Below are 26,182 nucleotides of genomic sequence, written 5' to 3' on the forward strand. Positions count from 1 at the left end.
GGTGCCCTACCTAAAGGGAGGTACATGGAATAGGGCAAAAAGCCCCTGCTTATATCCCCCCCTCAAATCCCAGATGCAAATTCCTCTGTTCCCCATCGGTTGGGTACCTGAGGGTTTACCCATCTCATTCATCTAATTCTAACAACCCCTCCATCCTTATTGATTTATTTAAAATATGGATTCCTGGCTATTTGGTTACCCTCCCCACTAGATTAATTTTTTTTTAATACAGTAATCAGGTTGCATTCTGGGACTAATTCGAACAGACTTTGTTTTACGTTAAGTATTCATAGTGTGATGTCTCTCAGTCCTTCCCCCAAGCTGGGGTCAGGCACCAGGTCCTCAGTTTTGTATAAACAACATTCCTCCTCCAATGGCTCCTTGCACCCAGACCTTCCTCAAGTAGGGGGAGAGGTTGCAGTCGCCCTCCTTTTTGGGGTTAATCTGGAGGAAACAGCCATAACTGATTGTGTCAGCTACTGAAGTGTAGTTTTTGCAGTCAAAAAGAAGTTCTCTGAGCTATGATATTTCACAGTGTCATTAGATTTCCACTTTTTTCCTTATTTTGTTGAGGAAAGAAGATGGCTCATGCGCTGCCTCTTCCAGTTCCCTGCCCAGTCCAGCTTGGAAGTGTCAGAGGCGACTCTGTGGAAGCTGAACTGCACGAGTATGTCAGGCAAGGAAACTATGTGAAAGTGAAGAAACTGCTGAAGAAAGGTAAAAGCGAAGTGTGAACAAGTGCTGGCAGGAGCGTTTTAGCTTTTCCTACATGTTTATATTTGTGGTTAAAAAAAAAATAGTGTCCTATCTGTACAATTCAGTTGTGAGTGAAATATGTATACAAAGTGTATTATAGATGGCCTTTCCTGGTAAGTGGCACTAATCATCGAATCAAAAAATAATGTATGAAAATAAGTAAATTGAAAACCAAGCTCTTAGTTGTAAGATGCTCATAAGGAAATGAGGTAACACTAAAGGCCTGAAAGTCTACCTTAGAAATACATTATTTAAATGGAATTTTAACTTAATTCTGATTGCAAAATGCTTAGGGTATGGTTTAGATACTGGTATTTTTGGCACCTAGGGTTTTAACTACATGGGAACAGGAAACTGTAAATGAATCCCAGTATTTGATGCAGTTCTATTTCATTTTGACTACGGAGAACGTCAGTAGCAGGTGCTGTTCCCGGAGATGTGACGTCTCTATCGCACCGGTGCCTGGCTGTGCAGCGGGGCGCTGCCCGGGCGCTGCGTGCGGAGATGCGGTGCCGGTTCCGGCGCACGGGCGGGCGCTGGACCCCGCTGGAGCCGCTGCGGGCGGCGCTGGCGGCTCGGGGCGGGGCGGCCTCCCTGCGTGGGGCGGGGCCGCGCCTGCGTGCGTGAGGGCGGCGCGTCTGATTGGGTCTCTGCCCTGCTCCATGCAAATGAGGGGGCGTGTCCCCCGTGTGGCATCATGGGGAGAAACAGTGGGGCGCGGAGCGGCACTGGGGGCACGGGCCGCGGTTCCCCAGGAGTGGGGGCTCGGTGGCAACACGCGGGGGGCTCGTTAAGGGTTCCGGCGAGTGGGTGTGTGGGGGTCTCCGTGTGCTGCAGGGCGGTGCGTGTCGGTGGGGCCGGGCGCGGCGGCGGTGTGAGGTTAAGACTATACTTTCAGGGATCATTTCTGTAGTTGGTCACTAGAGGAGAGTGATCTAACGTGATCGGCGTCACAAGCCACGAGGAGGAGCGAGGTGTTCTCTTCTGAGCGCGAAGCGGGCGAGCGGTGCTGCTTGGGCAGGAGCCGCTTGCCATTGATGACCGTTCCCGGCTCTCCTGGTGGGAGCCGGGAGGGAGAGAACACGAGCTGAGTGGTTTGTGCCCCCCTATTTTTAATGCGGTTCTAAAAACAGATGAATGTTTTAACTGGTAGCTGACGGTTCGACCTGACCTGCGAGGCGCTTTCTGCCCGCCGAGGAGGGTTCCGATGTTCTGCTGCAGCAGATTCGGGGGTCGCTGTCGGGCTGTGCGGGCGCTGCGAAGGCGTTCTAGTACTGCCGGAAAGGGGTGGAGAGCTTGTTGGGGCCAGGGAGACCCTGCTGCCTTCCCCATCATGTCACGCTGTCCCTAAAAAGTCGGGTGGCTTTGGAGATGCGAGTGTCGCTCATTGGAGAGGGTCAGGCGGTAGCCGCTCGCTCTTAGCGTGGAGCAGCGGGTGAGAGCGGCTTCGGGGCCGCCCCAGCCCCGCCCGAAGCCGTGTGTGCGCTTCCGTTGGCGGTGTGTCACTCGTGCCACAGCGCCCCGGACGCGGCCTGCGCCTGGTGGCTGAGGGAGCGGGGTGCAGAGGGCGGTTTGTGGGGTGACTGCAAGGGGTGCCCGGGCAGTGCGACCGAAGCGTTGCCCGAAGCCGCAATCAGGCGACACGGCCCCTTGGTGCGTAGCGCGGTGGGGAGCGGGCGGTGCCCGCGCGCATGCGTGGCTGAACGGTGCTTCTGATTGGGCGTCTGCTCTACTCCATGCAAATGAGGGGGCATGCCCCGCGTGTGGCACCATGGGGAGAAACAGTGGGGCGCGGAGCGGCACTGGGGGCACGGGCCGCGGTTCCCCAGGAGTGGGGCTCGGTGGCAACATGCGGGGGGCTCGTTAAGGGTTCCGGCGGGTGGTTGTGTGGGGGTCTCCGTGTCCTCCAGGGCGGTGCATGTCGGTGGGGCCGGGCGCGGCGGCGGTGTGAGGTTAAGACTATACTTTCAGGGATCATTTCTGTAGTTGGTCACTAGAGGAGAGTGATCTAACGTGATCGGCGTCACAAGCCACGAGGAGGAGCGAGGTGTTCTCTTCTGAGCGTGAAGCGGGCGAGCGGTGCTGCTTGGGCAGGAGCCGCTCGCCATTGATGACCGTTCCCGGCTCTCCTGGTGGGAGCCGGGAGGGAGAGAACACGAGCTGAGTGGTTTGTGCCTCTTTTTTTATTTGAGTGGTTCTAAAAACAGATGATTTGGTGTGGAAGGAGTGGAGTGTTCTCTGCAAGCTGCGGTTATCTATGAGCGTGTGAACAGCAGCTCCTAGTGGAACGCTCAGCTGGTTACTGTGTCTCAAGCCCTTCGGTAGAATTTTGATTGCAGTGGCAGCGTGGGCTTTCCACGGGTGGGGCAGGGCAGGCAATCAGCCGGGCAGGTTTAGGTGTTAATGTCTGTGTTCCGTGGATTGTTCAATGCCGAGAGCGCTTTGACAGTTTGTTGGTACCTGGGCGCACAAGGCACGCAATGGTGTTCTCAAGCTGTCAGTTCTGTATGGCACAGTGACAAACCCGATGCATCATCCCCTTCAGAGCACCAGCGGGAGCCATGCAGTACTGCCTGGTGTTGGTGCCTGGGCCTCTTATCTGGTGGTGCAGAGCAGAGGGAGCACGGGCTGAGACAGTTGTTGTCTGTGCCATGAAAACTTTGCAAGTGGTCCGTGCCATCCAAGGCGAGAAGCTGTTATGCAAAGTGTAGAATTACAAGAGTAATCCTCTATTCATGCACATGAGGTGTCTCGTTCAAACTGGGGCACCCCAGATGCTGTTTTCCACATGGTTCTTACATCTGTCAGGCCTTCATGTACGAGGTGGTTTGACCAATCACTGCTTAACACACACAAAACTATTTTGCAAAGCAAATATAATTCTATGGTGTCATTATCCATTTGTTTCTTTCTGGATCTGGGTGTCCCTGGCATCGGTCTTGCTGCAGTTCTTTACCTATGATGCCAAATAATGGGGGCGTGTTTCACCGAAGTGTTAGGGAGGCCGGGGTCCTGGCCTCATCTTGGTGGTCCAGGAGCATCTTCTGTTCTTCCTGGACAGATTTTAAGACTCTGAGAAACAGGTAATTATCTTCAGAGTGGGGGCTATCCTTCTTGCAATGAGCTGGGATCCTTCAGTCATGCCCACTCCACCACGACAATGCAGAATGCCATTACATATCCTAGGAAAGTTCATACAATTTAATAAAACTAATAGGTAAGCTAGTTAGGAAATGAGATTTTCTTAACAATAGTCAGAAGGAGGTTTTTCACAGTCTCCGGGTGACTTTGAAGAACGTGTAGGCTTTTGTATTAGCTCTAACATCCGTGGCTCTGCAGTCCCTGGGACCTGGAGTCTTTTTGGCCTCCAGAAGTCACCATTTGAGCGATGACATTCAGCAGTAGCTGAGAGAGCTGCAGTCACCCGAGACTGGGAGTGCCGTGCTGCGCTGCCACCAGCGTCCCCCGTCTGCCTCGGGACACGAGCGGGTTGCCATTGCAGCTGTCCAGCCCAATCTCGGTGTGTGTTCCCCCAGCGCCGAACGTTTTCCGTGCGGCCCCGGGCCAGTTTGGGCGCGGCTACGGCGTCACGTGTCGCGGGGGCGGAGCCGCGAGCGTCTGATTGGGCCTCTGCGCTACTCCATGCAAATGAGGGAGCGTGTCCCGCGTGTGGCATCATGGGGAGAAACAGTGGGGCGCGGAGCGGCACTGGGGTCACGGGCCGCGGTTCCCCAGGAGTGGGGGCTCGGTGGCAACACGCGGGGGGCTCGTCATGGGTTCCGGCGGGTGGTTGTGTGGGGGTCTCCATGTGCTACAGGGCGGTGCGTGTCGGTGGGGCCGGGCGCGGCGGCGTTGTGGGGTTAAGACTATACTTTCAGGGATCATTTCTGTAGTTGGTCACTAGAGGAGAGTGATCTAACGTGATCGGCGTCACAAGCCACGAGGAGGAGCGAGGTGTTCTCTTCTGAGCGCGAAGCGGGCGAGCGGTGCTGCTTGGGCAGGAGCCGCTCGCCATTGATGACCGTTCCCGGTTCTCCTGGTGGGAGCCGGGAGGGAGAGAACACGAGCTGAGTGGTTTGTGCCCCCCTTTTTTTAATGCGGTTCTAAAAACAGATGAGCCTTGAATAAGCATTTGTTTCTAACACTTGTTGTGGATCTGGATCCACATTCCTTTTAGGGCACTTCTATTTTTTTCGTTTTAGTTGCAGAAAATTACATTAATTCTACTAAATAGCAATGGTTGTAGCAACAAGTTATTTATCTCTTAATTACTACTTTAGAATAAATTAGTTTCTTATTAACGCAGCCCTCGTGTTATCTGTGCTTATCCAGTTTAATACTTTGTCTGTGATATTTATAGATCCTTGATGTATAAACCTTGTGGAACAATGCTGCATGTAGAAAGACATCTGGAGGACCATATGTTTCTTTTTGCAGTTTCTGTTAATATCATTATGTTTTCATATTTCCAGTATTTCGGAGTTAATATGACAGTCAGTTTTGCTCTTAACAATCCACTGTCTTTTATTCAGGATGGTGGGGAATAAACACTCTCATAATAATTTGTTTCCTTGTAGGTGTTTTTGTTGATGCTGTAAATTCCATGGGCCAAACTTCTCTCTTCACTGCTGCGTTGCTGGGTCTTGGTAAAATAGTGGATGTGCTGTTGGATTATGGCTCTGATGCTAATCAGTTAAGTAGAAAAATAACTTTTTTATTCTTAAAGTGAGACTAATCTGTAATCTTCAAGTGGTTTTAGTCAATGTAGTACACAATATTCTCTATATACAAACACAGAAGTGCTTAAGATGCTTGTTGCTGTTTTAGACAAAGATGCTCAGAGGTCAGTAGGTGCCTAATTTTCCTTATTTCGTGTTCTGTGTTGTTGTTTGGGTGTACATAGATATACACAGACATTCCAGGGGCGCTGCTTTCTCCCCCAGAAACACAGCTGGCGGAGTGCAGGAGGGGTAGCTTGAAACATTTCTGCTTTACTGTTCCTCAGTCGCTGTCACGATGGAAGCACCCCGGTCCATGCAGCTGCTTTCTCAGGAAATCAGTGGATTCTTAGCAAGTTATTGGATGAAGGGGGTGATCTGAGAGTACACGATAAAGATGGAAGAAATCCGCAGTGCTGGGCGATGTCAGCTGGAAAAGAAAGCAGTGCGCAGGTACGTGTGTAACGTGTGTTGAATAAGTGATTGGTATATGCTCGCATCTTAAAGTGAAGAAACTCCAACATTCCAGGGAGAAACTCCTGGCTTTTTCTCTTACATTTTAATGTAATTTATTTTCTTCAAGCTTTTCCATATATCCATTTCTTGCAATGCCTATTTAAATAGTGCAAGTAATGAATTATTTTTCAGTAGTTGTGATCTATTCATTTTAAATGGTGGATCTTACAGTTCTGAAGTTGTTGTTGTTGTTGTTTTTCCCTTCCACCTCCTCTCTAGATGCTGGAATTCATCCAGCGTTGTACGCTGCACATGCAGGCTGCCGTTCAAAACTTCCCCGCTGATCTGCTCCGGAAGGCTGGCTCATCAAAGGCGCTGGTCTGCAGCCCCTCCAGGTTTGGGGGGCTGGTTCAGGGGTAAGAATGTTCTCAAGCACTGAGGGATTGACCTACAAAGACTTCTGCTTCCCTATTCTCTTATCTTAACATGTTCTTGTGTCTTTTTGACAATATCAGATTTAAAACCGCTCCTAGGAATGATGATACTTCTTATTTCTGTGCTTAGAGTTCCACACAGAAACTTGATAGTTGTAGATATCTGTATATTAAGATATTATATATATGTATATTATATTGTATATATCTGTATATTATCTGTATACTCTTGAAACCAGCAATGTGAAATCCTGGATTTTAGTAGTATTAAAATGACAGTAACATGAAGTAGTTTGTTTCTTGATCTTTTAAGGCCACTGTAAATCTTTTGGGGATGTGTTTCCAACCATTTCAAGAGCTTTTATGTCAGATACTTGTTAAGAAAAATATGTACTTGTGAATAAAAAGAGACGCAGGATGCCTGCATATATATATATATATATATATATAAATTTGGTATCTTGCTTTAAATAAATGCGTATCACAACAGTGTACGTAAAAGTTTAATGAGTTGGAATTTCAGCATCTGCATTACACTGTGTGGCATCACTCAAATGCTACGTTTTAAATACATGGTGGTTACAGAATTTCTGCATTTTTCTCTGTCTCTTTTGTATTTTACTTAAAGCCTTGGCATATTAGTTACTGTTTATGTTTTTGATGCTTAGGAATGCTGACAGTCCTCTGGATAGATTTCTAAAAGGTGGAGCTAATGCAGCCAAGAACATTTTCAGCTTTGGTTTCGGGAAGGTAAGATGCTATGGATGGTGGTGTCCTGATAATATCAGGACAGTTTTTCAGAGTCACATATTCTTCACAGTAATTACCCCACCTGTGTTATTTTTCATTTTTAGTGCACTCTTATTTCTATCAGAATGGTGGGGAAAAAACTGTGGAAAGCACAAATATTGGGGCCTTTAGTTGTTAGTGGGCCCTCTCAAAGGAAGCTGTTTTGGAACAGGCAATATAAACTATAAGCTATCATGTGAAACGTCATCTGTGGGAGATGTTAATGACTGTTTCTGCTCTCCCTGTTTCAGCTTCACTAGAAAGTTAAGCTTTTATATAGCTTTCTTAACCTTTCATTTTGATACTTTGGCTGATGCTCCCATCGCAGTGATTGCACTTGAGTTTTCCATGGGCTTGTGGCAGATGTGACACATCTTGGGAACTGTTCATGTTCCTGTTGGTTACACCCTGGTGGTGTTTCAGTTTTACCTTGCAGGCAGCGGGCATCCGGGGTACTTGGCATCTCTCCCCATTATTGGCGAAAAAGATGTGGTTCAGGCAGATGATGAACCAACATTTTCTTACCATGTTGGACCGTACATGATGATGACAAAGTAAGTGGAATCAAAGGGATTTTTTTTTTATTTGTAAGTAATCCCACAACTGGAAAAAGTACTGCAGAAAGCATCTCATACAAATTCCTTTTCTTTTTCTTGTAGCTTAATGTGGGGAGGCAGCAGAGTTACAGTGAAGGAACTCAGCTTTGAGCCCCACCAGAACTGTAGTAAGCTCCGCTTGGCTGATCTTCTCATTGCAGAGCAGGAGCATAGTAGGTAAGAAAGAATGTGCAGTAGCTACAAGTGCTCCTGGGGTCTGGGTGTCTCCAGTGATGTGAGGAGATGTGCTGAGGCTCGGGAGGACTGTTGAGCTCCAAACGAGAAATACAGGTCTCTGTGTCTCCTCCTTTCTCTTCCCACTCCATTTGCTCCCCAGTGGATAAAACAGCAGAAGATGATACTCGCTTCTTGTATGTCTGGATTAATGCTTCATTGAGTATTTCTTGGATGGCTTATTTATAGATTCTCCTAGTCTGACAGTAAGTGCTGTTTCCTTAATGCCTCCTCATCTACAGTTGTTTTAAAGTCTTGGGAATTTACTGAGAAGTTAGAAGTGCTCACATATTGATAAAAACGCCTAAAAGGCCAGGACTTTTAGTCTCAGATTTACCTTACAATGCTTTTTCCTCTTGCTTTGCAGTAAACTCCGTCATCCTCATTTGCTACAGTTGATGTCTGTTTGTCTGTCCAGTGATTTGGAGAAAACCCGTTTAGTATATGAAAGGGTTAACTTTGGTTCTCTCTACAGCATCCTTCATGAAAGGGTAATTGGAATACTTGTTTTTTAAATAGCATACATCTGTCTAATTTATCAGAGGAACTGCAGTCAAAGGCAAGAAATTCTAAGAGTTCATTCTGCTTCAGAGTGAATATTGGCATAGTCTATCTTTGAATTATTTTTTAAGGTATTATTAGTTGATTTGATTTTGAGAACAAACGTTATTTAGCAAGCGCAATTTGTCTGACTTTTACTACAGTACGTTTCATGTTTGCTTTCTTTACCTTATTCTGTACAATAATAGTTTTTCCCTGCATCAAGCCTTAAAGACCTTCAATATGAATGTGGTACTTCTGTTTGGTTTATTTTTCAGCGTACAGAGTTCCCAGTACTGCACATGGAGACGATTTTACACGTGCTGCTTCAAATTAGTGACGCTCTGCGTTTTCTACACTCCCGTGGGTTTATCCACCGTTCACTTAGCTCCTATGCCATTCAAATTGTTTCTTCTGGTGAGGCAAAGTTGTGCAACTTGGAATACATGATAGAGAGGTAAGAAACCTCCTCACTGTTTCTGCGAAAGGGACAAACACAAAGTCAGATTTAGTGCTAACACTGCTGAAATGCCTCTCTTAATGACTGAGGTCTCCTGTCTCTGAGTCAGACAACCATTACAGGAGTAAAGAACTCCAAATTATTCCTGCTCAGGTCCGTTACCTTTGCCACAGGCAGTATGGCATATTTCAGGTGGACGTAGTTTATGTGTAATAAGTATCTGAAAATAGAAACTAGTAAGAGAAGCAGGTCTTTAGCAGAGTATAAAAATACCATCATAGAGAAACAGAACCTAATTTACAGAACAGAGGTGAAATTCCTTTTTGAGTCACTAATTCTGCTGCTGCGTTGGAAATAACTTAAGTCTCCTCTTGTTACACTAAACTTGGGCTTATGGAGGCTTACCTGAAATGGTTGAAGATTCCACCTTCTGGATGTAAGTATACATTGCAAAATAAACGTTGACAGGCTAGGTGGCACTGTCTTGTATTGTGTCCATGGTCAGAGTGCGCTGGCCAGAGCTAAGGGTTTGTTTGTAAAATTCCCATTGGGAAACTTTTGGCTTTCTCCCATTTCTTTTTGAGTGTAAATTTGTTAACGGAGGTGTTACTTTCGCCAGGTCTTTGCTGCAGTGTGCCAAAACACATTCATTGGTGTGAAAATATTACCCATTTTTATTTTCAGGTGTACTCTGGACCTTTTAGTTATTTAAACCAAAAGCAGATAGAACAAACTCAAATGTCTAATTCCAGAATATATACATGCTAGTTGAGTGTGCTGTATGTCCCAATTTACAACTTTTTTCCCTTTATACAGCAAAGATCATGGAGAACACAGTGATCTGACACGTATTCCTGTCCCAGTGCAGCTGTATAAGTGGTGCTCTCCTGAAGTAATCCTTGAAAAAGTTGTCACGGTCAAATCGGATATTTATAGCTTCTGTACGGTAGTGCAGGAGGCCTTGACAGGTATATCTTTAGGTTTAGGCTTTTGTCACTAGAATATCCCACTGACTGTTTTCAGTGCAGACCCTAAGCCCCCACATGTCTGTTTAATTCGTCTCTGTGACTGGATCAGACCTTGCTGTGATGGCTCGTACAGACTTAACTTGGACAAGGAACCTCCAGGCAAAAAACCACAAATGTTAGTGGCAGTAGCAAAGACTACCAGTTACTTTTGCAAAATGTAATCAGAAGACTTAAAACTGCATAACTAAATGATGAGATTAATGGTTGGTATTAGCGAGATACCATCTTGTGTCCAGTGTTTTTCTGCTGGTTATCTTTTCACACAAGCACAGCAAAACTTTCAGTTAAGTCTTTGAGTTGTGTAAAACAAGCCTGCGCAGCTTTAGTCTTCTTGATCACTAAGATAACAATAACAATACATTATCTGTAAGTTCTTACAGACAATGTTATGTATGTTACGTATTGACTTTGGCTATTTTGGCAGTGAAATGGGATAAACAATTACCCTAAAAATTAAGCCCTCTATTAGCTCATAGGTAATGAAGGATCCAGAGCATGGGTTCCAGTGTAACTGTCCTCTAGAGATTGCTGTCAGCTCTCATTAAAGCGTCCGTGGCTGAAATAAGATAAGTAGGAGATGGCAGACTGGATTGAGTGCATGTTTGGTTCATGACAGTAGTTGTAAATTAGGGACTGTGCAGACAAGAACAATAATGCTTCAGTATCTCTGATTCTTTCATCTTCTTTTCTACTTTCATTAACATTGATATACAGCTTGTGACATAAAGTCTATATTTATGTCTTGCAGAGACGCCTCCCTGGAAAGGTCTTGAAGACTCATCTATTGAACAGCTCATAATTTCAGGACAACGGTTAGAAACAGACGTCAGGCTTCCTATGCCCTATTACAATATCATAAACTCAGGGCTGGAACCTAAACAGAAGAACCGTTCTGTGAAACTTCAGGATATTCAGTATATACTGAAAAATGACTTAAAGGTGACCTGCGGGATTGTAGCCTTTCATGTATTTAAAATGGCAGAGTTCTGTGTTCATTCAAATTCAAGTTCTTCTACTTAAATCTGGGTGGGAGGCTTTTTTGTGTGTAATCTGAGCACCGAGTATCCTTTCCTGATCATGCAGGCAAACCATCTTAAAAAAGAACGCAGAGACATAGAACTGCTACTATAGTTGTCTTTTATAGCATTTTTTTTGTATTACAGGACTTAACTAAGTTTCAAACTGGTCACGCTGACAGACTCTCAAAAGCACAAGGGCCTACTGTTTTTGCAGATGTGAACATCTGTTTGACATCAGCTTTTAGCTATCAGAAGAGAACACAAGAACTGCAGGGAGAAGAGATAACCAAGGCCGGTGAGTTTCTTTTAGCAAGATATCACTGTCCTTCACTTAACAAGCTCCTCACTCCAAAAAGGTCTAATATAAATAATTAAATGTGAGCACTTAGCTTTGGATTCCAGCTACCACCCTAATTGCTGATGTAAACTCAAGACTGTAAGTCTGATTAATATTTTAAGTTCAGGCACGCTGTTTTCAGCAGAGGTGTTAAATGCTCATGTAACCTCTATCAGACATTAACTCCTAAGTGTGTGAAAATAGTGTGTTTGATGGACATTTGGAGAAATAGCTTAACACTTAAATCTTTCAGACAGCTCTGCTGCCCCAAGACACTCTAATTTTCCGGAGGAGAATAGTGCTGTAGTGGACCATGAGGCACCAACCAGTCCACAGCCAGTTGCACACAACAAGAGTCCTGATGTAGCTTCTGAACTCCCAGTGACCCTCAGTGTCAGTGATGTGGATGACAGCCTCTGTAGCTTTGAAATCAATGAAATCTTTGCCAGTTTTCCAGAACTTCACAAAGACTTCCTGGAAGAAGGAGCTGGATTGGGTGAAACTCTAAAGGGTGAAAAAGGGCAGCGAAAGGAAGAAGATGAGGCTGCTCTCAGAGACCTCTGTGCATTGTCTGGAGTGCACGGTGAGGAAAAGCCACTTGATGAGGAAGATGAGTTTTTGGCGTCGGGTACAGAGTACGCTACGGAAGAGGAGGAGAGGATAAGTGAGATCTCTGACCTGTGCACGCTGGCTCAGGTGAGAAGAATGAGTAGTCTGTCCCAAAATGAGCAATACATCAGCAAATGTGTCCTCGATTTAAAGATAATGCAAAGCATGGTGCAGCAGGCAGCAGATTCCCTGCGCAGAACAGAGGAGAAACTGGACAAATTAGAGGCCACTGAAAAGCAAAAGAAGCTACTCCAGGAAATTGGAATGAATCAGCTTTCTAACCAAATTGTTCAAGACAGACACTGGAACAGATCTGATGATGCTTCCCAAAATACGAATAACCCTTTTTCTGGAGTCAATACTGTTTTATGGAAGGCTATAAGGCCACCATCAAGTGTCTATATTCCACCACTGGTAACACGTCAGGTGCAAGGAACACTGTGTGCGGACAGTTTCCAGGCTGCTTCAGAGGCAGCAAAGGAGATGGAGGCAATAAAAAAGGAAAAGTGGAAGTGTTTTCATGAGATGAGGACGAGTAATAATGAAAACAACCATCATGATCTCAGTTTCAGTGTGGTGAAAAGCCTGGATGATCAAGTGAGCCTAGACCATGAGGTAAAGTGTTGAGCAGGTGACTGTGTTCATCACATCTGTGTTCCTTAGCAGGTAGAGAGACGTAGTTCTGGATGGTGTCCAAGAGGAGGGATGAATCTGTCTTTCAAAATACACGTGCATACCATATGCATTGTATATAGGAATTAAAATTGTCAGCTCAGCAGTGCGATAGTATTATTTATTCTTTCTCCGCACTGCCCCCCCAGCAAAATACTGGTCCTGTGGCTCAGGAGGGAATAAAATCCTGTACTAAAATGGAGATGGGACTGTCAGGGAAAGGGATGAGCAGAGAAAGATTTTGGTTTTTTATTACATGTTTGCATGCTTAGTTGTGGAGGTCTAAGCTGTCATTAGTAAGGGCTTCCAGATCATTATTAAATATAAGTTGCTGACATGCTTAGCCCAAAGAGAAAGAAATTAATGTACTGATTTGCTGTGGGAATAACCTTGAGTCATTTAGATCAGCTCATTCTCCCGGGAACTACGTGTTATGATATTCTGCCTACATACATGCGAAACCTGCTATAAATCCAGGGCAGAGCTTTTCCTAGGCTAAGGCCTGGAGTTGTCATGCTTCCTCACAAGCAGTGCTACTGAAATATAACCTAGGGCTAAAGTTTGCATGACCCAGTTCTTAGTGTATCTCATAGACAACTCAGCTAGTAATTACCAGAATGCCAAATGTGTGCTGAATCATGGCTTGTTGGACTCATTTCAGCATTTACTCCCACGCGTATCTGGAAGATGCAAAAAAAAGTTCAACTTGCAGTGTCAGAGAGGAGGTGATTCACATTCTGCAGTGAGTGGAGGTGAAGAAGAGAAGTGGTGAGTTTTGAGTGTATTCTCAAGAGTTAATTCTAGTAGGTTAGGATATAAATATGTCAGATGCTGGAGCTGGGTTTAGATGGTCCTGTGAACAAACTCTGGATTGGAACTGGGTTGTTGTTATCCATATCTGAAGTTCTGAGTATATTCAGTTGTCCATTGATCTTACTGACCTGAATAAAACAAATTACTTAGTGTTCTTTGTCTGCCAGTGTTTATACAGATAGGTCATGTGGAGGCAGTTGACAGCTTTTGAAATCTAGATTTTAGTTTACAGCTTGGTTGGTTGATCTGTAATAGATTTAAATATCTGTCTGTGCTTTCTGAGCTTCCGGTAGCCCAATTTCCTGCTTGTCTTAGGTTCTTAGAGAATGTGTGCTCTCAGCCTTTTAATTAGCATTATAACAACTTCTGGTCTTTTACTGACTGGGGAATACCTAACATGATACACTTGTGCATTAACAGAGTTTGATGGATCTCATAATGGTTTCTTATAGGTACTGTCCGAAATCAAGATCTGAAATTTACAGTACAAAAATAAGTGAGGAGGGAAGGCTGATGCAATCGGAATGGAGGAGTGAGTACGTCTGTGTTAACTCAGCATTAACGTTAGTGAGTCTTACTGCAGTGCATTAAAACTTAACATACTTTGTAGCCTATGAAGGGTCTGTAAGGCTGAGTTTCTGAAGCTCTATTAGACAGTTCTTGGATGAAAACCAAATGAGTAGGATCCTGTGTCTTGCACATTCAGAGCATGGAATAATCACAACCGCAGTGAGATGGGTTGGTTATAAAATCCAGGGAATTTCTGGCCTTGTTCTGGAGGATATAAGGGAGGAGCAGCATATTAATTTAAAAAGGCTAGTATAGCAATGACCAGTGGATGGCAGTACAGCCATGAATAACGGAGAATGCGAACTAACAACAATTATTCATGTAAAGACCGTACTAATTTATGCAGGTTCTTAGCTTTCCTTAAAATAGAAGGAAGTGTTTAGCTCTTTTCATGATAAAGGAGTTTACAGGGTGTAACTTCAGCATTTCCAAGTCTGCAAACACAGTGAAACTCAGGAATGGTTTGAAGGTCCAGTTTCTGTTGTCTGAATTGGTAATTGTATTCTTTTTGTGTAGCTGAGGTAAAGCAAATGGCCAGAAGAGTGGCCTCAGGACAACTAGAGCTCAGCTCTCCCTATCCAGCTGGTGAATGTACATCCGAGAGTGAAGCAGAGAGTATAAAGGAAGCCTTTCAACATGTCAGGGTCCAAAAAAGTCAACACCAACAAAGCTATAGATGGCAGACAGGTGATAATGTTGAGCTTTGGGATCTGGGCAGTGAGGATATATCTGAATACGAGGAGAGTGATCTGGAGTCTGCATTCAGAAGTCCTGGAGGTAAGGATGAGAACCAAAAAATAATTTCTTCTATTTCTGTGTCTCTCCGTTTCCCAGCAGATTTCAGCTTCACGGATTGTTTTGTTTTATTGTTACAATAATTTTCAATTTTATCTTCCAGAATCTTGTACCCGGAGAAGGTCAATCACTCAGTCATAGGTGAACATAAATAATAGACTAGGATGAGTATTGCATGTTAATAGGTGGAGGTAATGTCCAGTGAGCTCGGAGACCCTTCATCATCCTTGATTCCTGTGTATCAGCATGGGAGGCCCAAAACTTTCCAATCCAGGAGTATGCTTTCACACTTTATTTCTTTCAGCCGGACTACAGAGATGTTCTTTCTGTAGCAGCATAGTGGGTAGTGCTTTTGTAATAGTTACAGATAAAGGAACCAGGAATGCTTCACATGCCTAGATTAACAATGTGAGCATTTAAATGTCATTATTTCTCAATATTCCTGACAGACACTGTTGTTTTACTGTCTGCTCTCACTGATGCTACATCGGTGGTTCAGATCACTCACTTATTATTTTTTGCCTAATAATTTTGTTCCATTCTGGCATCGTAGGGAGAAGCTGCCAGTCACCATCACAAGATGAACAAGCAGAGTCTGGAATAGTCAGTCATGAGAATTCAGTCTTTCCTCATCAACTTGAGAATCCATCCAGAGTATGTAAAGTAATCCAAGAAATGTAGTTGCCGCTAGTTATCTGTAAACCAGTTCAGCCTGGCATCTCCGTGTTGTACACCGAACCACCAAGGCAGCTGATCTTTTTAGTTATGATCTGACTAACATTCCCTCCTTCTGCTTCCCCTTTTTTTTGGTTTGGTTCTATAAACCATCAAAATAACGTAAGGAGCAGGAGGTAGGTTGAAACTTAGAGTGATCGAATTAAATACAATTTTGATTCACTGCGGTATTGTTTAACATCATTGAGTAAAATGTATATAATCTCAGCTTTTTCTTCACAGCTCTATCAATTTTAGTACTCAATTGTCTCAGAACAATCTTCATTTCTTGAAGATTTCAAAACTATTGTATGGACTATTAAATCCAATCCATGCTGTTTGCTGATAAGCTCTTGAAAAGTTTGTCTGTCCGTTCTGATTATTGTGAGCATCATCCTCTGAGAGTCGTCCTGCCCTCCACAACTTGCCTGCGAGAAACTGAATTTGCTCCCTTTTTCCCCCCTTCAGACCTTGAATGCTCAGGGCAAATTAGAGGAAGCTTGTGAAGGATTTTTACAGAAACAGTTCCCTGAAGATGCAGGATCAGGTGTTCAGGGTTCAGGTAAATGTGCTCTTTCTTCTGAAGGTACTTTTGACTCAGGGAGACAGAGTCTTGTTCCGCTGTATTTTGTCAGCAGCACTCCTGTCAGAAGGCTGGAGCTTGATTCTTCAGTGTCACTTGATCTCTTATTCCTCATTATTTTAGTGAGAGTTCAGGACTTTGGAAGATGAGGTATGGGCATCGCAATCACTGAAATATTGTTGAGAACAGTGATTGTGTACTTGCTGTGTTTCAGTTAAAAAAAACGAAACTTGTTTGCAGTCTTCTGGTTTTACACCCTAGGGCTAAGTTTAATGTTTTTATGCAACTTTCTATGGTGTGGGAAACTGAATTACAGTTGTATTTACACATTACTCATTATTTATACATTATTGCTAGAAGGGTCTTGAGCTTAAAGACTGTAAGAGCTGACATTGTGTGCAGAATGATGGAAGGATCATCGCTGTTTCTCTAGCCTGTTTCCTCAGCTCAGATTTGTAAACGTTGCCATATTCCCCAGTGCTTCAGTGGTTGACTGTCTGGCAGCTGTGATATGTTTATGAAAATTCATCTTTAGAACACATTTGTCTCTTGACAACAACAAAGGTCACAAGAACTAAAAAATTTAATAAAGTTGCAATTTCCTGTTCAATGAGTTGTGTCATTTTCTTTTGCACTTGCAAAACCCAATAACAGGGAACATTTGTTATTTGTATTCAGGAGAAAAAATGCTATTCTGCAGCACAACAGCACAGAACTCTGGCAATAACACACAAGGACTGAATCAACTTATCCATGTGCCTGTAGCAAGGTAGATAGTCTTATTTGCATTGTTACTTCAAGCATAAATTAGTTTACAAAGTGTGTTCTCTTTATTAATTATGCTTATATATCTAATATTCAAATAAGATGCCAATGGTGGTTTTTAATTATTATCTACATATCCTAGTTCCTTGCCAAGAAAATACTAAAAGGGCTTTCACAAGTCTCATGAGTTTTGTTTTTTACAGCATTCAGTATTTTTATTTTTTTTGCTTAACGAGGGAGCTCAAATAGGAAACATAAGTCATGTATCTATTACAGTTCCTTTTACACTGTTAAACTACGGTCTTAAACAGAGCAGAGATAATTCAAATTAAGGCTTCAGTCGTCTGATTTAGTTTTGTTGTGCTTTGGGTTTGGAGCTCAAGTGGCATGGAGCCCATGCCTTGTCCCCTCCCGTGGGATCAGTGCGATGTGAGTACGCTCACCACATCTTATCTTCCCTGGAGGTAACATTAGCCTGTGCTTGGAGATTTACAGTCTCATCTGTCAAACATGAGGCATTTATATCCAATATTTTTGTCAATTTAATATTCTACTAGAGTGCAGAGATGTTGTCTGGCATCACCAGCTCCTGCTGCATGGGGTGCTTCTGCTTAGAGGAACAGTCCTCGCCCTACAGGTCTCCTGACCGTGATTTTTGGGGGTCTGAAGAGCCCCCAGCTTGTAGCTCAGCTTTCTGTGTGTACTCCAGCCTTTCTTCACGTTTCCCAAGCGTGGGAGCGAGAGCTGCTGGTACCACTGTCAGTGCTGCGCTCCCTCCCTCTCTGGAGGAACTGAGTTACCAGAGGCAGGGAGCAAGTGTGTAAATACTCGGCTTTACTGTAAAAGGTAATGGTTTTGGTTGCGCTCTTCACTCTTTTTCTCCTAGCACGCTCCATCTTCTAAGGTTTTATGCAAAAGGTTTTTATGAGCTGCAGTCTGCCCCCAAGGGAAGGTAGTCCTTTAAACTTTTAGAGAGAGAGGAAACTAAATACATTTATCTTCATAATTCTCTGAGAGCATCAATGAATGTGACCTTTCTTCCCCCACTGCAGTATTGAAGCAGCACAAGAAGGGACACTGTGGGAGCCGCGGGAAGATCGCAAAGAAAAAGATGTGTAAGAGCCACAGACCATTTTATAGCAAAACTTCAGCAAGTTGGTTATTATTGTTGTAAAAGTTTTGTGTTGATGCAAAGCAGGAAGATGGGACAGACCAAAGCAGAGACAGGGAGAACTATCTGAAGTATCGAAGGAATATTTTCTTGTGATAAGTTGGGAGATTGGTATAAAAGAGAGTTTTCTGCAGTGTGGCTCACATTTGAAGTTCGTGCCTTTTCCGGGGGCAGTTTCCTGAGACTGCATTTATAGGAGAATTATTAAAATGAATCCTGTAAAGGAAGGGAAAGTAAATAATTAACCTTTTGTGTCTCTGCAACATCATTGAAGATAGCGATCTTTAGACTTCCAAGAATTCTGTGAGTTTTGCAATGGAATATCTCCCTTTTGGAAAACTAGATAAGACTGAACACAATGAAACTTCAAAGAATCTGAAAATAGCAGAATTTAGTGATTCCCAAGTATAAGCAGTGGCTGTTCTAACTGTCAGAACATCTTTCAATGCTTCAGATCAGTGACAGACATTCAGGATTTGTCGAGTATCCCCTACGAGCAGGAGAACTACTACGGAGATACGGATTGTAAAACGCCCCGAGTGAGTCGCGCACCGAGCGTCAGCACCCCGCTCAGCTCAGGTACCCCGGGAGGACAGATCGTGTAATAAGTAATCAGTATATTTTGAGTGTTGATAAATTGATCTCAATGTTCGTTGAATTTACTGTTGTTTAAGAGCAATGAATTATCATTTGCTTCGTACTTTCAGTAATTTGGTGCAATAAAGTAATCAAAGTTTCTCAGTTGGCCAGGTTTTGCATAAATAATGTCTGAGGTAGAACTAGGTAGTCAGGTTGGACTTCTGCTTAGAGATCATGTATGGACAGTCGTTTCTCAGAGTTCCTTGTGCAGATGCCTGTTAAATACAAGAATTTTTATTTCTGCTTCTCTTGAAATGTCACCAATATAGAAAAGTAAATGTACTTATTTTTTTTCCTAGAAGGAAAAATTCCAATAGCCTTTGAGAAACGCAAACACCTCCATGAAGTAGCTTCAGATTATTCCTTTTGTGGTTCTCCAGAACTTTCCTCTGCAGCATCCAGGACATTTGCTACAGCCTATGAAGAAGAAAGGAACACTGAACTCTCCTCTGCTTCAGGAGTTTGCTCATCTGAATTGAATAAGCCAGTAAGTCTAGAAAATTTACCTTATGCCAGTTTGTCCTTTTTCTGCACAGATGTGGCACAATGTTATCAACTGTTATCAAAAAATCCTCTCTCTTTGGAGTTAACAATTTCCAAGGTCACTTTAGTGACCTTTTCAGATAATGATATATAAAATAGTAGCCTTTATGCCTTTCTTATTGTTATTCATTGACGGAGTTGTCATTTAAAGATTAAGTTAGAGTTTGTGCAACCAGAACAGTAGTGACTGTGTTCATTGTCATTAGGTCAGGTCTGTGGCTTTCTGCTTGCGTAGCAGGCGGTTGGAGTTCATTAAGCTCATTAAGAGCGCAGCACTGCCTTGACTGGCTCTGTGGAGATATTTATTTTGTCACTTTCTTGTCTAAAATCTTTCCCTAGGGTTAAGTGCATGAAGTACCTGTTTCCATTTTGAGGACAGTGAGGACTTGCCTGTGAATATAAATTCTTGATTTGGGGTAAATAAGTGTGCCTGGCTTTAATAATAAAGATTCGAAACAGAGAATGGGATGTTGGAACTGTAGTTTCAGAGAATTCCTGTCCAATTGTCCGTACAGAGTGTTGAACTGGATAAAGATTTCATCGCTGACGGTATCTTATGGGTGGCTAAAAGATGCCTAAGCAGAATTTTTGATACATCTGGCTTACCTGGATGCTACCCCTGTTTTCATATTCTGAACTGATGGAAGAGCTTATTTAAAAACTTAATGGTCAACTAAGGCTTTAATCAAGGCCTTACCTTATTTGGGATTTAGTATGTTGAAGGGGAGGATCGAAGACCAGCAGTTCTTCAATTTACCTTCTCGTGTTTCATGGTCTTACACAGGAGGGGTTGCCAGTAGTTGCTCCAACCTTGAGAAGCACCAGGAAGGCATCTGGTAAGTCTCTTAACCCAGACGCAGCCTGAATAGAATAATCAATAAATGGACAAATAGATTTGAAAATAAATTTTGCTGTTAAAGATTTTGTGTTTGTACCTGCAGACTAAGAACTCTGAGCTCTCATCCGCCTACATCTGAAGTGTAAATATTACTGGCTTTGCAACACAAGAGTGAGAACTGACTGTGAAAGTCTAGCTCTAAATGATTTCTCCGTTATGAAATCATTTAAGGATATTTGATAAAACATGAACGAGCCTGCTCGTGCAGGTTGATAAATGAAAAATGTCAGCAAGATGCTGTCATAATATAAGTCTATATCACAGTTATTAAGGATTAATCACTGCTAATTAACTAGACTTTATTTTTTTCTATCCCAGCGCTCTCGCAGGCATCCAAGCACTGCACTGATGAGCTGCCTCCACCAGCCCAAGAGCTGCTGGATGAAATTGGTAAGAGGCACTTCACCCACAATGGTATGAGGCTTGCCAGCTGCGTTCAGTCAGGATTTCTCCCAAATCATCCACTGCTAAAATACCCAAGAGCTTCCAAATTAGTTGCAGTCAAGTCAATGATTAGGAAGTTAGGCATCAACAGCTTAAATAACTGGCAATTATTTGAGTTAGTCCTGGAAGTTTCTGCATTGCACGTAATGGGTAGCTGCTGCTGCTGCCAGCCGCTAACCCATCGAGCACAGATGGCATTTAACACTGCGGTGAACTTTGTGTAGACTGAATTTTGCAAAGGTGTCCCAGAGCAACGCGCATTCTCCATTAAAACAAATGCAAGCCAGGCGGCCACATCCCTTAGGTATTTTTGCAGAGTTTAGTCCCAGTGATTTATGTTTCTTTTTGTAATCACATACATCTTCAGACAGAACACTGTGTAAAAATGCTGCGTTATTTTTACTGGTGTGTGTATTACAGAAGAATTTCCTTTGGTTATTCAGCTATAAACTCTTCCTAACTAACACCAGGGGCTGGGATAATTAAATGTATGTAGGTTCTGTGTTCTTATTCTGATCTTTCTATTTCCTCATTCACCAAAACAAGGACATGCGGACACTGGCATCAAGTGAATAAATAATGGCCAGAGACAATTTGTAGGATGTACTATATGAACCAATTATAGATTATGTAAAGGTTTTCATCTGAATTTAGATGGATAAAGTAATATGGTATTTCAGATTGTATAGAGTCAATTTAGAAAGAATATTCAGATCAATAAGGAAATATTCTGTTTTTAACAGAATATTTAAAGCAGCAAGAATCCATCGCTCGAGACTTTAAAGAGACGGAAATGTATGACTGCGGGGTGCAAATAAATGGTTAGTTAATCATAGTCCTACCATAGAGATCGCAAATAGAAAATTACTTTCGCATTGCTGCAAAATAACTCTGAATACTTATCACTGTTTGTTCGGTTATATTATAAACTTCATTTTTTTGTTGGTTTTTTTTTTGGTATTTGTGGTTCAGCAGAAGTTTGACAGGATTCTCCCTTTCTTGGTAAGGTTATGTGCCGTGGTTTTGCACATAGTACCCCCTGCACCAGTGTTTGCTGGTTGTGTACTCACTGTCTAAAGTCTACAGGGATCTGCTCTGGAGGGCTTGCAGGTCCGAACCATCAGAATTAATCCTCTACTTGTATTATGCCGCTGTCATGTATGCTGTGTGCAAACCTAAGTGACAAAACCCACAGCAGTGTGGATGGTGGGTAGCTGATGGAAAACAGAGCTGAAGTTTCCATTCTGGGAAGGTGGTTCAGTTGAGAAAGTGGCTGGTGCTCATTAGTGGCTCATGTTTCTTTTCACCGTAACGAAATAATGCCTCTGATTTCATGGTGTAAGAAAAGAGCATCCGCTGGGGTACGCAGTAGATATTTCGTGTTCTCTTACAAAGATACCAAAGATAGCGGTAGTGAATCTTTGTGCTTCTGAAACTGCAAATAGTAATAAGTGGGAATAATTTTTAGGTGTACAGCAAGTAATGTCAGAAGAACAGAAAATGTAAATCTTTATCAGCTTTGCAATTGTTTCCAGTGAGTCAGAAACCAAAGTGCAGTTTTAAAAAAGAAAGATTTTTTTAAAAAGGCAGAACATGAGTTAGTCTGTAAAAAAGCTAAATAGCAGAATGACTTGGGAATATGATACTGGCACTTGTTTGTGTTAATCCTACAGCTTTGTTAGATCTTTTCCCATTTAAAATTGTTACCCAAAGGACAGAAACTACTGTGAGTTTATTCATAGGAGTATCTTGTTTTTAGGTGGTTGGGAATGCAGCAGCCTGTATTGCTGGCTGTTCCGTCGCTGTGGTTTTGTTGTATTTGCATAAAGTACAGCTATTTCAGACTCCATTTTTGTGACAGCCTACTGCTTCCTGCTTATCATAGCTTAGCAGAAGGTGGCTGAATATATTCACATGATGTAGGGAACAGAACTTAGCGAGATAAGTCTTGGAGGGGGAATATCATTGGATTTTGCTAAGTAGAGTAACAAAGCGAACATCCACAGGTTTTCTTTTGATTTTTCTCCCATATCTGGGATTGTAAGGGGAGAGATTAAAGATTAATTTCCACATGAATTTTTCATTTCAGTGTGAAGCAAACTGTTCGGTCCTGTGAATCTAAAAATGTGTAACAGTAAAATATTTATCTAGGTCTTGCTACTGGCCACCTTTGACTGTAGATAATGTGAATTTGCTTAACTGGCAGAGAATCAGATTACGGAGGAAAGAATAATTGAGAAGTGAACAACTGGAAGTTTCCCAAGCGCAGTAAATAAAAGCACATTTTAATTTCTTTAATATCTTCCCTCATAACTTTCGTATTAAAATCTTTGTGTTTATGTCAATAGTTCCCAATCAAATGCAAATGGAAGACAGAGAGTCAAAAAAAGAATCTGAGAGAAATGAGAAGAGAAATGAGAGTTTATGGACAAAGGAGTCATTTCATCTAGCAGAGGAAACAGAAAGGTATGAAAAAAGTACAAAAAGGCATGTTTGGCTTTGATTTACAAATATTTAGAATAATGGTTCCAGTATATTTTAACAGGATTCAGTGCCTACAGTAAGCCAAACTTTTTAAGAACCCTGATAATATGACTGTTTTATTTTTAAATGTTTAGTATTAAACTTGCCAGCATGTATTTGAAATCTTTTATTTAACAGGGCTCACTCCACTCTTGATGATGTTTTAGAACGAATGCTCCGCTCAGTTCCTGGAGATGAGGATATCCAAGAACAACCTCAGGGACACACTCTTGGGTTAGCTGATCATTTCTGCTTTGTTCATTAGTTTGTTTTGTTTATATTCTGTGTACAGACCTATGCAGGACTTGTCAGAAAATGTGCTGCCACTCTTGAGGCAGGACTGTGTCAGAGGACTTGCCTGGAGACATCAATGTGAACTCTCCAGCTAAACTGGAATGGTGGGTTTTTTGAGATAGAGAAGAATGTGTGTTATAAAAACAGAATCCTGAAAGCTCTTTAGCAAAGACTTCAAAGAAGAGTTTGGGAAGATGGTTATATTGTCATGGCCATATAGGAGGAAATGAAGAAAATGGCAGAATTCATATATACGTCACTTTAAGGAAAAGATTAATAGCCCAAATAATTTTTTCCTCTTACAACCAATGATCAGAGCCTAGTGACTCTGAACAACTCCACAGTAAATGCCAGTCCTAAGTAATTCCTAACGTGCATCTTACTAAGGAACACAAGATATTATTGTGTTGGGCATCAGGATTTTTTTCTCCATTGAACACAGAAGGCAAATGTTACGATAACTGGGAGGATCTTGCCAACAGGACAAACCAATTCCTGCAGTGTATGAACCGCCACGTTCATAAATGGCTCAATCCAAAGCCCATTCACACTCATAGTCAGGCTGCATTTAATGCCGTTAATGTACAGAACCGTTGGAGTCTCCGTATGGATGTAAAGCTAAAGCACATCTGCAGTCTTGGAGGGAAGAGGCGGTTTGGGGGTTGGACGGGAAAGATGCCCATTATAGGTCAGGGTAAAAACAGAAAGGTGTCTGATATCTCCAGAGGCTCCTGGTTTAGTGCTCGGTATTCATCCTGTCTAACAGAAAACACAAAAAATGGGGTGATACACAAAACTCTGTCATTCAGGGCTGCAAGCCAGCGAGATCCAGAAGATGCTAGAAGGAAGAAGGGAGCAGAGGAAGGTGGAGCCGGGGCACGAGGCGGAGCGCCGGAAAGCTGCACAGGGAGTTCAGAAGGTCCTCTCCATCTGTAAAGCTGCTGGGTGCTGTGCTGGGCAGTATCACCTTTATCTTATTGTTAGCACTGAATTTGTCAGGCTCGCACAGACTAGTTTTTTGCTTTTCTTGATTTCTGCCATCTGGGTACTGTTTCTACCCTGTGCTTTGAAAGGAGAAGAAACTGCTCTAGTCTTAAACTCTTTTCTAATAATTTTGGTGAGTGGAGACTGATGGCTTTGTGCACCGTTTGCTGGAGCTGCAGAGTGCCTCTCTCACAGTGAGAGTGCAATTTCCTCTACTCAAAAGCACCGAAAAGACAACTGATAATACCGTGTCTGTGTCATGATCAGTGCTCAACCTCTCTGGCTGAGGCACCGAAATGCTTCACACTGTAAGGACTTTGGTTACTATCAGTGAGGTTTGATGCGTACCTGTGATTTGTGTGTGCTAGTGCCATCAAATCCCTTAAACATCTGTCTTCTGGTTTCATTCCCCCTGGCTTTCCGCTAATAGGAATTAGAAGTTAGGAGGAAGGCTTGAGATAAAAGTCCAGATCTCCATTAGGAACTGTCAAAGCTGACTGGTATTCCACAGCTAAAGTAAAAGGTTGCAGTTTTCAGCATTTCTCCATTAAAGATGCTTCTTGTTACAGGAAGAAGGCTGACATGCTTCTATTAAGTTAATGTGCATTTAGTGCTATGCAAAAAATATCAACTGGCATTTTTTTCTGCAAAGAAAAAGGCAGCAGCCTTGCCTTTCTGGAGAGAAGCTTTGATTTCTCAGTGTGGAGCACAGGATGTCTTAAAAGAAACTGATCATCAGTGTGGTGGGTTTTTAACACTCGTGCAGCAGTCAGCTCTGCAACACGTTTCACTTTTCCAGAAAGGCACCCGGAGTTTGAAGCATCCCAAATCACTAGTTACTTTTGGAAATGTTGATGGTAACTTTTAAACCGAGAAATCCGGAGGTAACGTCGTGCTTGTTATTTGCACAGCGTTAGCATGTATGACCCTGCTTTCTGTCAGATGTTGGAAGAACTGGGCTGGTAGGGATTGGGTTTCAGATTTTGAAAACAGAGTGATCTCTGATTACCGGTGCAACATCATGATCTATCAGAGAGGTCTGTGGTGCCTGGTTCAACACGCCGACAAAACCAGAGGTTTCCCTTTGAAGTGCTGAGTGGCTGGATATGTTCTTCTTGGTTCTGAGCTGAATTTACGTGTTTCTTTAGACAGGCATCCTGAAGATCAGAAATCTCACTTACAGAAACAGCTGACTTCATCTTCACCGTTCAGGTGAGCCTCTCGGTGAATTATATTGGGCTTTTGGCAGAAATGTGTGTATTCTCTGGCTGTGTGAGATACATTGTTGTTTTGCATCCTCGGGAGGCAAAAGGGGTGATATGAAATTGATATGAAATCCTGTTCCCTTCAACTCGTAGTTTGATAGAAGAAAAAAAAAAGAGATGAGAAAAGAAAACAACAACAACAAAACCACCACAACAACAAATGTATCATTTTTCTTCCTTCTTTTTACCCTGCAGGATAATTGTTTTGGACCAGAGCTCTCCTGCCTGATTAACATGGATAGTGAATAAGTTCTAATGCAGCACCTGCTTACTGCTGCTTCTACAGTATATGCAGCCTGTGGATTGCAGCCCTTTCTGACCACGTAAAAATTGTGATGCTCAGATTTCCTTGGACTGCAGCAGCGAGTACGGAAGAAAATCCAATGACTGACTCTGTCACACAGTCTGAACTGGTTTTACACCATCATTGCGTGTGAAGGCAGCATCAGTAATGTTGCAGAATTGAACTGTTTGCTGGATACGACACTGGCCGGTGGGGTTTTGTTCTGCGCATGCACGCTTTCATAAGCAAA

At 42.9% G+C, this 26,182-nt stretch overlaps 1 protein-coding gene across 1 annotated transcript; it reads left to right on the forward strand.

Annotated features, from left to right (window-relative positions):
- Nucleotides 1–581: 581 nt before the first annotated feature.
- TEX14 (testis expressed 14, intercellular bridge forming factor) lies at nucleotides 582–25,878 on the forward strand (the record flags this gene model as incomplete). The annotated part of the gene is made up of 30 exons (XM_080356825.1): nucleotides 582–717; nucleotides 5,334–5,448; nucleotides 5,762–5,927; nucleotides 6,210–6,346; nucleotides 7,033–7,114; nucleotides 7,577–7,707; nucleotides 7,813–7,926; nucleotides 8,351–8,474; nucleotides 8,802–8,980; nucleotides 9,800–9,951; nucleotides 10,760–10,950; nucleotides 11,175–11,325; nucleotides 11,621–12,591; nucleotides 13,310–13,413; nucleotides 13,914–13,993; nucleotides 14,548–14,808; nucleotides 15,380–15,480; nucleotides 16,009–16,102; nucleotides 16,802–16,892; nucleotides 17,941–18,003; nucleotides 18,514–18,638; nucleotides 18,998–19,185; nucleotides 20,026–20,077; nucleotides 20,458–20,529; nucleotides 21,327–21,404; nucleotides 22,932–23,049; nucleotides 23,245–23,340; nucleotides 24,210–24,332; nucleotides 25,537–25,596; nucleotides 25,845–25,878. 30 exons carry the CDS (start codon nucleotides 582–584, stop codon nucleotides 25,876–25,878), a joined length of 4,389 nt encoding a protein of 1,462 aa, XP_080212951.1.
- Between the last annotated feature and the right edge of the window lie 304 nt (nucleotides 25,879–26,182).

This window comes from Nesoenas mayeri, assembly GCF_963082525.1.
Source record: "Nesoenas mayeri genome assembly, chromosome: 20".
In the NCBI taxonomy this organism is placed as follows: Eukaryota; Metazoa; Chordata; class Aves; order Columbiformes; family Columbidae; genus Nesoenas; species Nesoenas mayeri.